At 45.6% G+C, this 12,629-nt stretch overlaps 2 protein-coding genes across 9 annotated transcripts in view; one reads left to right on the forward strand and one right to left on the reverse strand.

Annotated features, from left to right (window-relative positions):
- Positions 1-12,629, forward strand: part of Dp (transcription factor Dp) — a 76,177-nt gene that overhangs the window by 54,295 nt on the left and 9,253 nt on the right. For all 4 annotated transcript variants that reach the window (XM_070531508.1, XM_070531506.1, XM_070531507.1 and 1 more), the window contains exon 6: positions 4,794-4,836. In XM_070531508.1, coding sequence (XP_070387609.1) covers positions 4,794-4,836 — 43 coding nt within the window. The remainder of the gene's footprint in view (positions 1-4,793; positions 4,837-12,629) is intronic.
- Positions 4,304-12,629, reverse strand: part of LOC139054482 (uncharacterized) — a 100,332-nt gene continuing 92,006 nt past the window's right edge. For all 5 annotated transcript variants that reach the window (XR_011511274.1, XR_011511273.1, XR_011511272.1 and 2 more), the window contains one exon: positions 4,304-4,527. Coding sequence is in view for 1 of the 5 variants with exons in the window: in XM_070531517.1 (XP_070387618.1) it covers positions 4,338-4,527 (190 nt within the window). In the remaining 4 variants the exon portion in view is untranslated. The remainder of the gene's footprint in view (positions 4,528-12,629) is intronic.

Consider the following 12,629-nt stretch of genomic DNA (forward strand, 5'->3'; position numbering starts at 1 on the left):
TGCTATTCATGATCTGAGAATGCCTGCCTAATGCACCCCAGCCCATTCTTATTCTTCCGATTATTTCAGTCTCGTGATCCGAATCCGCGGTCACTACCTGCTCTAAGTAGATGTATTCCCTTAGCACTTCCACTGCCTCGCTACCTATCGTAAACTGCTGTTCTCTTCCGAGACTGTTAAACATTACTTTAGTTTAATGCAGATTCATTTTTAGACCCACCCTTCTGCTTTGCCTGTCCTGGTCGGTGAGCATGCATTGCAATTGGTCCCCTGAGTTACTAAGCCAGGCAATATCACCAGCGAATCGCAAGTTACTAAGGTATTCTTCATTAACTCTTATCCCCATTTGTTCCCATTCCAGGTCTCTCAATACCTCCTGTAAACACGCTGTGAATAGCATTGGAGAGATTGTATCTCCCTGCCCGACGCCCTTCTTTATTGGGATTTTGTTGCTTTTTTATGGAGGACTGCAGTGGCTGTGGAGCCGCTATAGATACCTTTCAGTATTTTTACATACGGCTCGTCTACACCCTGATTCCGTAAAGCCTCCATGACTGCTGAGGTTTCGACTCTAACACAGTTCCTCAAAGCACAAACTTCACTACAACACACACCTCACACACTACTTTATTTTAACAAAGCAGGACAAGCCCCAATTTGAAACGTGGAGACAGACTAACAGTAAACCACATCTTATATTCATGCAGAAAACTTCAAGCACTGAGGAAGTTTTTTACTCCGTTTTGTAATGAACATATTCCTTTTCACTCAGCTTTGATTTTAGGCAAAGATGCGCTTGTTGATATGTCATGTGTTTTTATCATTTTAAGCGAAGAAGGTGTTCTCAGAAAACTTTATAAAGCTTCACTGTATGCTTTGCTACATATTACAGAACACCTCATCCACCTTCTCATTTCTGAGAAGAAGGCTGAGGTCTTTAGTCACTTTGTTGGGACCCTCTGGGCTCACTGAGGCGACCCAACTCTTTTAAAGAATTATAGCTAGTATTTGGCACATGATAGCCTTAGTTGCTTATGTGCCATTAAACTCAACTCGTGTCACCTCCCCCTCTTGTATGTGAACTAGCTCTTCTCCTTCCTCCTCTCGACAGTTATATGTATGTTCCCTCTGGACTCGCACGTCCAGAGGGAAGGGGAAGCGCTGCAGCTTCTGCAAAGAATTAAGGGGGGTCACGGATAATTACAGCTGTCATGAGGTTAATGTGGGGATGCCCAGAGAGCGCCAGAGGGCATTGTGCACATTCGATGAGGTGGTGTCCAAACGAGTTTCTCGTGTTGCCTTTCCTCTCTGACTCGCTCCTGTGATGTATACACACACTCTGAACCACACCCCCGACAAATGCCAGACAGCAGCAGCAGTTGAAGGAAGAGGCAAAGAAAGCTTTGCTTTAAAATCATGCAACAATTATTAATACCATTACAACAGCAGCGCGGCAGCACATTCCATGCTGTGCTACGATGACTAACCATGGCGGCGCGGCCGTTTTGCCCCGAGCAATACGATGGTGATCGGCTTGACTTTCGGTGAGCCGCCTCCACTCCAAAAGGTTTAGTATATTACTTCCTTGAGATAGAGGGGACGGCAGTTTGCTGGTGCAGCGCAAGCAGCATAGCTAAAGTCCCTATATTTTCCGTATCCAAAGGCTTTAGGTGTAGTGTGACTGGCTGCAAGGCGCCGAGAATGTTGGACTATACATGTGCCTTTGCACTGTTGGTGCTCGCCGCAGGAACAAGAGCTGCATTCTAAAATGTACTTGCAAAACTCATCAAAACCTGCTGCAACGTTGGTCTCCGTCGTACTTTCATAGCTGATCTGGCTGCATGCTGCTGAGTTCCACTATACGTATAGTTGGCGTCCAAACACATGTCCCAGCGATGCTTTCCCTTGAGCAATAGCCACGAATCTCAAAGGCTGTGCTTTTTATTACTGCGAACACCAATAAACGTCACGGACGCCATGTTTTAGACATTACCTGGTGCCACTTTGCAGCAGAACACAGAGGAAGAGCACAGCCTGCAAGATGTAACATGAAAAAAGAAAAAAAAAAGCATGATAGTGTGTAAGCGCAACTGAACAAGGACGTAGAAAAAAACAGATACACAGAGACAGCGCTGTCTCTGGGTGTCTGTTTCTTTCTACACCCTCATTCAGTCACGCTTACACGCTCTATCATGGATTCAAACCAACTAGTCCGTCAACGTGTTTTAACAAACAAAAAAAATGATTGTGTGGTATCTGTGTTTTTGGCTTGAAGGTCTTGAGAGAAGGAGAGAACCGACCTGCACCAGAGGCGTTGGCCATGCCTGGCCAGGTGCAAACACGTCTCTCTCCAGTCAGGCCGAAGCAAAGGGTCGCAGACGGAAAGAGCAAAGCTGCGTAGTGATGCCAATGTTCCCAACATGCTCCCGTGCACCAGCACTCTCCCCATCCATGATGGCGCGAAGTTCGAATTATCGGTGCCATTGCAGAGTTCAGTGTTACATGTGTTACATATTGTGTTACATGTGTTACATGTAACACATGTGTTACATATTGCTTTCTATACATTGTTGGACGGACCGCGGCGGCTACTTCGAATGATGCGAAATTTCGAATTAACGAGTTGTGAATTAACAAGCTTTTACTGTATCCGTTGGTCAAACTGGTGCACGACAAAGCCCGTCCGCACCATGTAGCACAGCAAACAGGAGCATATGAACACGAGTGTGCACTCTAGCCCTGTCGTGCACAAAGCAAGTGCTGCAGTTGCATGTAGCTTGTGGTCTGCTAGGTAGCATAGATACCACGGCCTCCGCAGGGTGCCGCAACGAGTCCACTGGCTGACCGCACTGCGGCTCGCTGATGACAACCATGAATGGCACATTTGGTGCGTCTTAGGTGACAACATTGAAAATAGTGCCGTCTATGTGAACATCCAAAATCAAATTTGAACTGCACGCCACGGTGACGTTAAGTTGGAGGTGCATTGTGGGCACACCCCTCTCTGTAGCCTTTGCAGTGAAAAATCATTGAAGAAGGAGTGGAAGCACCATGAATGCTGTGTTTAATAGCCAATAACTCTGATTGTGCTTGTGCATTCCTTGTGCATTGCTGCTTGTGCAGAATGCATTGAAAAACATTTTGCGGCAAAGAATTCCTGAAATAGTCTAATTTAACTTTATATGCATTTCTCGACTTTATGAAAGTGGTTCGGGCCCCTTTAAACAGCAGCGCCCATATTCCTATGAGTGATTGTGTTAAATTTATCTACTGGTGTAAAGGTTCAAGCATTGCCTTTATAGAGCAAGGACGCGATCGGAGGTCATTGTTCAGAGCGCCCCAATACTTCTTTCCAGAAGAGAGTTGTGCAGTTGTACCTATTGTTGTTTAACCTGTTGTCTTAAGATGGGTGCTGGTACATATTCAATGACAGGTTAAGGATGCTGCGGCTATATTTCCCTCTCTTTTCTTATCCTTTGTGCCCATGTGCCCTCCTGCGCTTTCCTTAGACACATGAATCGCCCTGTTGTTCCTGTGAGTGATAGGTCTGCGAAGCAAACTGTTGGTCGATTCAGTGTTTTCTGGTACCATTTGGCACGCACGCAACACACATAGGAGGAGGGACGTGTGGAAGTAGTCAAACCGTTTATGTGGCCCCATAGTGGGACCTGTTTGCGCATTGTTGCATAACAGCTAGGGCTCCTCCAACTGGTGGCACTTGTCAGGGAAGTGTGGAGGGATAAATGACAGGACACGTCTTTTGGGAGGAGCTCCTCCTGCATTCTTGACTTGTCACTGACTATAGTGCTCCTGTTTTCATTGCATGCCTGCTCCAACATCACCATTGATGTCACGAGCAGACTGGGCTGCCTAGTTCTGATTTCCTGTCTGTTGTATTTTGCTTAGTTGTGTGCTTTTATGAACTATCTTATGCTCGGCAAAAAGTGTTGAGAAATGTTAAAACAGTCCGTTCTGCTGAAGAAATTATCAGAACTAAAGGGGCGGTGGAACACTTTTTGGACATAGCAAGAAAACATTGCCGATCTGTTAATGAGGCTCCTGTGAACATGTGAGCCAAATATCATTGCACTGCATGCTGCAGGGATTTTACAAACTCGTGTCAAAAGCAGTGAAAGATTTCTTGCCCTCTCCTTGGCAATGTTTTCATGCAGCAGCATTGCTAGCGGCAGAGCCCACAACAGCTATTGGCTGATTTCGTGATCGCAAGAACATTATCAGTAATACTATTATTGCTTGTTTGAGTTAAATAAATGAGAAATATATATGTCTGCAATCTCAAAAAGAAGGGAAAACCATTTCATTTTTATATTGCTGGTCTACACAGGACAGTTGCTGTGTCTGCTGCGAGAGGCCACTGAGGTGGAAAGCACATAGTAGTGTAGATACAGCGGCCTCCACGGGGTGCCGCCACAAGCCGTCTCACCGCCGTTGAACCTTTGGGCTGAGCCAGCAGGACATTGCTCCTTTGCGCCCCCTTGCTGTCTCTCCTGTGTGGCTTCCAGTGCACTAGTGGAAATGAAAGTAGAAAGAAAGCTATTTATCGGTCTAGTAATTATGTTGAACTTTGCTTGTGCTTGAGAATATTAAAAAAGGTTTGCAGCAGGAGATTTGCAAGGTGATGTAATACTGCTGTCATTCTACGATTACTTAGAGAAGTGTTTCAGGGTCTCTTTAATCTTCAATGCGTTGAATACGTACTGCACAGTGCAGTCCTTTTGAGCTGGTTGGGTGTGTCATGTGAGAGCATGATGTGGATCTCATTTAAAATGCAGAGATGGCTCAAGCTGGTGCAGAGGTGGTTCCTGTGGCAAGCGAGTAAGTTTTTAAATTTCCTCTCAGCATCTTGCTCTAGGACGATTTCTCAGCTTAATGCAAATGAAATTTTGGCGACTTGATTTTTCCTCTCTTTTGTATATCTAATATGAAAATTAATGAAAAGCTACTCATATAATTTTGCCATTTATCAGATTGTGTATGAGTGTGGTGGCCCCTCACCAGGTCTGATCATTTTGAGCTGACAAGCACAGTGCATCACTGACGATTGTGTCTCCTAAGTATTACATCTCTGCGCGTCACGGAAAGAGCTTAAATTTTAAAACGCCATTTGCCCTTCTTCTTGCGTGTTCCACGCTCCCAGCCAGAGAGTTGGGCAGGGCAGGGCTGTGATATCGCTGATAGTGGCACGTGACTTTGAGAATTATTCAAGGCAACAGCAGTTATTAGTTTGATCTGTTGCTTCAATAAACAAATATAAAGTCAAGAGAAATAATAAAACCTACAAGCCGAATGTCTGCATGTCTTTGTTTTACTTTGTACTGTAGTAAGAGAGCTGGTACTTCAGTTTCGTCTGCTTGTTCCCATATTGTGCAGTAGTGTGCGGAAGGCGAAACTGTCATTTTCTACCCTGTTACAACGCGCGATCATGCTTTGTGATCCACTTGCATCTGTATCAGTGTTTGTCTAGCACTGACTTATATTGCTAGTCAGGTGTTCTTGCGCGCAGCATACAAAATCACGTGCTGAGCAAAACAAGACGCAACAGCTCGCGCGAGAGACCGTCAGCGCAAGTGCACTGCGCAGCAAGAAAGTGAGAGAAAAAAAAAAAGGCAGAGCCTGTGACGTGATGTATGCACTACGCAATCCTCCAGATCCGGTATGGGAGAATGCAAGGAAGGAATTTCGCTTGTGGAGGCTAGGTGGGGGCAAGTGGAGAGAGTGTTATGTTGGTGGTGATGCTCGCCTCCTGAAATCATGGATTTGCAACACTGAAATTATTTCTATTTCGGTTATTAATGAACCAATTTGAAAAATTTTTGCGGATGAATGCTACTTAGAAGGCACGTAACAACTCCCAGCATATAACCAAAATTTCCTATGTGGCCTGGTGAGGGGCCCTTTAATGTTAATTAAATCAATTGCATTGAGGTGACGGGAGCTTCATAGGTATGAGTGGCCTCTGTGTATAAGCTTTGCAAATATTTGGCCAGTAACAAAGTGCGCCTGTTTACATCTGTTTTCTCTTTTACGTCCTTGTACTATCTGTGCTATAGGAAAAAACTGCAAAATGTTATACCAACAAGCCCAAATATCTACACTGAAAGTACCTCAGCCATGGCGGTACACGAGTTGCATCAGCTGGTAGCATCAACTATTTTGTTGGGGTAACATACAACACCCTGCTAAAGTGAAATTCATGGGATTGTTATGAAATTAGTAACTACAATTGCCAACCACTTTTTTGGACGCTTGATTTGTTTTATCTTAATTATTCTGCTTCCCTGTGGCACAGCCACTTGCTTCATAGGACCAATGTTTAACGGTGACTGACGTTTCAGATGCCACACGGTGCGTTGCTTAAATTTTTGGAATGGTGCCCATGCAATGTTGTGAACTTGACGGCCACGAAATAAGTTGCCACCAGTGAGTTTGTCACGTTGTGGAAGCGATTTCTCAGCTTTCTGAATTCCATGCGATGGCTGCAAACATGGTTACTCTGCACTATAGAGAAATAATAATTTAGGAGGCGCAACTTGTCTCCTTCCCACGTCCCACGCAGAAGCATGGCAGTGGACGCTGTGACAGCGCTGCCTACCGAACAGGGATCAAACTGGGCCATGCCGGACACTTGATGTATGGCCATGTGATAGTTCGTAAAAGCAATGCAGCAGGTCCGTGCGACGTGAGAAGCGCGGTGCATGCTCTTGTCATCTGCTCTCACTCCTTGATGCCAGGGTGTTGCCCTTGCATTAAGTAGCTATAGCTTGAGTACACTAGCATGTAACAGTACTTGTAATGAGTACTGTCTACCTTTGCTCATTTGGCGATGCTTTTACTAATAATATTAGGGATCTTCCGGCCCACTCTTGGTTTTCTCGCTGGGCACTAGCCAGGTGAAACTTCCACAAAATGGCAAGGTGCCGGGAGCCTCGGGAAGCAACAAGATCCTTTTCTGCTGGTCATATATGACTGTGCCACCAAGCTCAGCAAAGTATTTATGTCTGCTGACCATTCCACTATAGAAATGCTTTTTGCAGACTTAGTCGCTTGTTGTCAGTTCTCGATCATGTCTTCCAATAGCTTTTGCCCATTCTTGCAGGCGTTGAGCACAATTCACGTTTATTCCACATTAGAATGAGCTGAGGGTGTTGCGGTGGAAAGGGACGGGGTATAATTGCAAAAGGAAAAGGGGAAGGCTGCCTGCGTTTTGTTCACGAATGTCCTGGAGGCAGCTAAGTAGGGGCTGCATGACTCTTGTGGCTGTCGCGGAGCCAATCGCCAACCGGTGGTGCTGCCAGGTCCTGGAGGAACAACAGCAGTGCACGGCAGAGCTCGATGGCATGGTCCGGAGGCGTGGTGTACGGGTAGGCCCAAGTCCGGAGAGAAGAAGGCCAGGGTGTCCGCTGTATGGTGGCCAGGGCACGAATCCTTGGTGGGATGTAGAGGGGGCATTCCCAACAAAGGTGGTTGAGATCAGCATGACATGTGCACATGGAACAGAACCCACTTACGGGTGGTGGTGTGACACCCCTGTGGGAACGGTTCAACAAGTGACGAGTAAGGAAGGTGCCTGTCTGAATTCTCCGAAGCAAGACTGACTCTCGCCGTGTGAATACCTTCTAGGGAAGCGACGGTATAGAGAGTGAATTGCCCACTGCTGTGAGGTAGGCGGCACGTCGTTCGGTCGCATGCTTGTCTGCCATTGGATCTGGCATCTCAGGTGTGGTAGCGAGGAGAGGATAAGGAGTATTGGAGGCTCTGGCTAGTGCAGTGGAAAGATGAGCGTGCGCCACTCTATGAGCCTTCTCGTTTCCGGAGGTACTGCAGTGTGCAGGGACCCAGTGGATGGTAACATCGTGACCGCATTTGCGGAGAAGGCGTGCCTGGTGCCGGATCTTCTGCAGTACGGGATCTGTGTAAAGAACATTAGCGCATGCCTGATAGGTAGCCTGGGGGTCTTGTGCACACGTGATGGTGAACTGGGCCAGTTTCAGATGAAGTTTCAAGGGCCCACTCCAAATAATCTAGGATGGCCATTAGCTCTGCGCGGGTACTGTACATTGCTTCTGCTGATATATGATGGCGTCGGTTCTGATTATTATTTGTCTGGTCGTACCATGCAGTGGCATAACAATTGTTACTAGTGCCGTCTGCAGGAAGTGCATCATTTATGTATATGATGCATTCAGTCAAGGGGAGTGAACTCGTAGGTTTAGCATGCCTCTTGGCATATGCAAGGCACCGCATTCGCTGATTAGAGGCCATATTGAGAGGAAGTGGCTTGCAATCAGTGAGAGCCGTGATTTCCCACGACGGCGTTTTGTTGGGCAAAATGGGCAATGTGTGGACGTCATACCCGAGGAGTGAGCAGTAGCAGACAACGCTGGGCACCATCAGGGATTGCGGCCGCATGTGCTTCGCTCCGACTGCAAGGGACCACAAAAGTAGTCAACACAGTGTGACATTATTGTAGTGGCGCTGGTGCCGGCCCATAGTTTTGCCTCCTGTTATTCTTTTTCCGCACTCTGCACCAAACTGCAAATTTGGCCGGTGACTTTAACAAATTGATGCTGATAAGGTCTAGCCATTGGTGTGGTGTGTGGCTCGATGTTGTGGGAACTTCGCTGTCAAAATGTTCATGCTGTAATGAAGCAGACGCACACAACATAGGAATGGGCCGACTGAAGAGGAAGACGAAGGATCGTGTCGGGATCGCGAGCGAGCCTCATGCTACGGACAACCCTTGCAGTTCCTTTCAGTGGCGTAGCCAGAAATTGCAAAGTGGGGAGGGGGGGGGGGGGGTCTCATGCTGCAGCTCGGCCTCCACCTTAAGGGGAAGCTTTCGCTCGAGTGCTCAGACCTAAATACATGAAAGGGAATTCGTTTTTCTTGGCAACTACTGTACCAAATTTGACGAGGTTTGTTGCATTTAAAGGAAAAACTGAAATTCTAGTGACTGCTGGTTTTGGATTTTTAATTTGGGTTGTCAATTCTTTATAAAAAATTCGCCAAAATCGCAAATTTTCAGAAAACAAAACTATCTAGTTTATAACTGTAACTCAACAATGAAAATTGACATGACAATTCTATGAATTGCACCTAATAGTACATACAGTGAACAAAATTCATATGTTACACATGAATCTCAAAGAAATTTAGTATTGTGGAAATACGCCTTTTGAAGGACCCTTGTACACAATGGGACCAATTCACGTAAGCTACAAATTGACATACCAAATTTGTCCGTTTTGACTGTTATGATAGATGCCGTTTAGAGAACAGCGATACCTGTTTTTGATGCAACGCTGTTAGTTTGTAAACGTCGTGCGTATATATATTTTTTTAACTTTCGAATTTCTTGAAATATTTTAAACAAAATTCAGGCCCTAAATCGAAATTCCACTTCCAATAGATACTAGAATTTAACTTTCTCTCTCAAATACAACAGATTTCATTAAAAGCGATCCAGAGGTTATCACAGAAAAGCGTTTCTGCGTTTTACATGTATTTGAATAAGCCGCATCGGAGTTGGGCCTGAGCTAAAGCTTCCTCATAAACAATTTGTCGAAAGATGAAATACATGAATAATAATTGCATTGCCATTGCCATTGCCAAAGATGTTGCAAACGAATTCTTGAACGCTACGCCCTGTCAAAACAAGTAAAATATGTATTTTTTCATAAAATATACTCGTATGTGCCAAAAATAGTGCCCAATATAACTGATATCAATGCTTCCATGTTTTTTGTGTATTTGATAAGTAAAGAAAATATCACACGAACTTTAGAATTATATCAGTCCGAAATCAGCAAAGCAGTGCATGTCGCTGATATGAAAAATGTAAAGGCCATGAAATGAACAAGATGAGGGCAAAAAAAAAATGTTAATGAAACTTTGTCATTCAAGAACTGTGTTTACATTCTTGTGCATATGCTGCAGCCAGTGAAAACTCTCGATGGCGCTCTCATTTGTTCTGATGCATTGCGCAAGAGCAGCTGTCACCGGTCGTGTATTGTGAGTAAATGCACCGAAATTATATTTGCAACAGAGAGCACGTATAGAAAGCACGGGTTCTGCAAAACATACGAGGGCGAGTCAAATGAAAGTGAGCCAATGTGAATATATGAGAAACGGAGTACCTTATTTAAAAGTAGTCTCCATGAGCATTTAGACATTTGTCCCATTGACTAATGAGTCGCATGATTCCCGTCTCATAAAAGTCCTTGGGTTGCTGCTTCAAAAAGTCAGCAACTGACTCTTTCACTTTATCGTCTGACACGAATCTGGTTCCCTTGAGCTGTTTTTTCAGTTGCCCCAAAATGTGGAAGTCGCAAGGCAACACGTCTGGGCTGTATGGCGGATGTTGCAGCGTTTCCCACTTGAACTTTGCCAGTTATGTATTAACCACATCAGCGACGTGGGGACGGGCATTGTTGTGGAACAAGATGACCGCATTCGTCAATTTTCCCCGTCGTTTGTTCTTGATTGCAACACACAGCCGTTCCGGCGTTTCACAATATCGGAAACGATTGATAGTCTCTCAAGATATAGCAAATTTTCTCAGTAATGGCCCCTGTTGACTGAAAAAAAAAAGTCAACACCACCTTTCTGGCGGAAATGATGGCCTTTGCTTTCTTTGGGCGTGATGAATTCGAATGTTTCCACAGTAAGCTTAGCAGTCGTGTCTCAGGCTCCTAATAGTGGCGCGATAGTTCGTGCCTGATCACAATTGCAGACAAGAAGTCGTCACCCTCATTGTGATACCGGATCAGATGAGTCAAGGCAGCGCCGAACTTCTCAGTCTTCTGGCGGTGGGTCAAAATCTTGGGCATCCATTGCGCACACAAGAGCTGATAACTGAGATGTTTATGAATTATGGTGTGAACCAGGCTGTGACTGATGTTCACACGGTCTGCCAGTTCATCGATATTTATCCTCCGTTCTTGTCTCGTCAGCTCATCAACCTTTCCAATTGTGGGGGTGATTGCACGATGGCATTGACCCGGTCTTGGATCGTCTTTGCAACTTTCACGTCCTTCTTTGGACCATTTTCTCCAACGCTTCACAGTGGCCAATGTAATGCAATGTTCAACGTACACGGCAGCCATACGGCAACTAATTTCTTTTTGGGAAACACCTTCAGCTGTCAAAAACTTCACGACCAGGGGCGTAGCCGGGGGGGGGCTTATGGGGCTTCAGCCCCTCCCCCCCTCCCCAAACTTTTTTCATGCTGTCCATACACCGCAGACCAAAGCAACCCCCGGCGCCGGAAATCATTCTGTATTTCGTCTAGAATGCCTTTTTCACATTCAAAAAGACATTTCACTGCGAACATTGTGAACTAGGGCTGGATTTCGCGGCAACGCCCATGCACCGGGAATCACATAACGCAAGCAACCCCATACGAGCACAAAGTTTCAAGGGCGTTTTGATGGCGAATGAGCTCGCTGCGGCTTCTCGTGCAAGCCGTGGAATCTACGGAGCGCATGGATGTCAATTCCGAAACTTTATGGGTATAAAGTTCTCATAAACTTTTGATGTGAAGGTGCATTGACATTTCCAAAGTTGGGCTTTAGGTTTTCAATTGCGGAACTTCGTGGGTTCAATGTTGTTTTAAACATTCAACGCCAAAGGTGCAATGACTTCTTTAAAATCTTACATCGGACCATACAACGAGACAAGCCAAATCAACACACTATTAGACAAGTTGATAAAGCACGAAACAAGGTCCGATGAGACGAAAGGTTGTGGTTGTTCATTTGTGCCGTCACATCACATAAAAAAAATCAACTTTTTTTTTTTCACCTATGCCAAAGCATCCATGTCAAGCCACTAAAGCCAGCCAAGGTAACTACGTTCTTATTTGTTTTTTCTACTTTGTCTGTTATTTGTGAGGACACATTGAGCCTTTTTTTTTTTTTTCCTCGCTACCCTGCGGGCTGCCAGAGCCAGCCAGAGCGCATGCATTTTTCTGGTGTTGCCTTGACCAGCGCGCGGCGCACTTCGGTGCGCGTTCGGTTTTCTCTGGCTGAGTGGATTGTCGCCTTGCAGAGTTTTGGACGCTAAAAAGAAACAATGGTCGCTCGCCGCTATCACTGTGGGGACTCAACGGATTGCGCCGCGTTGGCTTGAGCGTAGCCTCTCCGGAATGTCTTGTCGTGCCAGTGTAGGATACTGAGAAGTTTGTGCATGGGCTCTCGGTGGACCAAGCGTCTCACGTTTTCTTCGATATTCCTAAGGTAGCCTCATTAGCTGCACAAAGTAGGCATTCAATTGTGGCCGACATACTTTCCTTTGCGTTTGTTTATTTCGGTGGCCTTGCCCCTCAAAAGGAAAAAAAAAAAAAACATACATTATTGCGGTGCAGTGAATTGTCGCATGGTGAAAGTTCGATTTTGTTATTTTTTTTCTTGCAGAAAGTAATGGGCCACGGGACGCTTCAGATGCCGCATACTCTTATTATATTATTGCGATAGCAATTATATGGACACTCCAAGCACATTCCTGCCGTCGCCGTGGCCCCCATGTTTCGTATGAAGTCCAAGGGCGAAAACATTGTGACCGCGCGCCACATGCTGTGTGTGAGAGTGAAAGCGTAGGAGGCGGAGGGA

Source organism: Dermacentor albipictus, chromosome 1, assembly GCF_038994185.2.
Source record: "Dermacentor albipictus isolate Rhodes 1998 colony chromosome 1, USDA_Dalb.pri_finalv2, whole genome shotgun sequence".
NCBI classification, from domain to species: Eukaryota; Metazoa; Arthropoda; class Arachnida; order Ixodida; family Ixodidae; genus Dermacentor; species Dermacentor albipictus.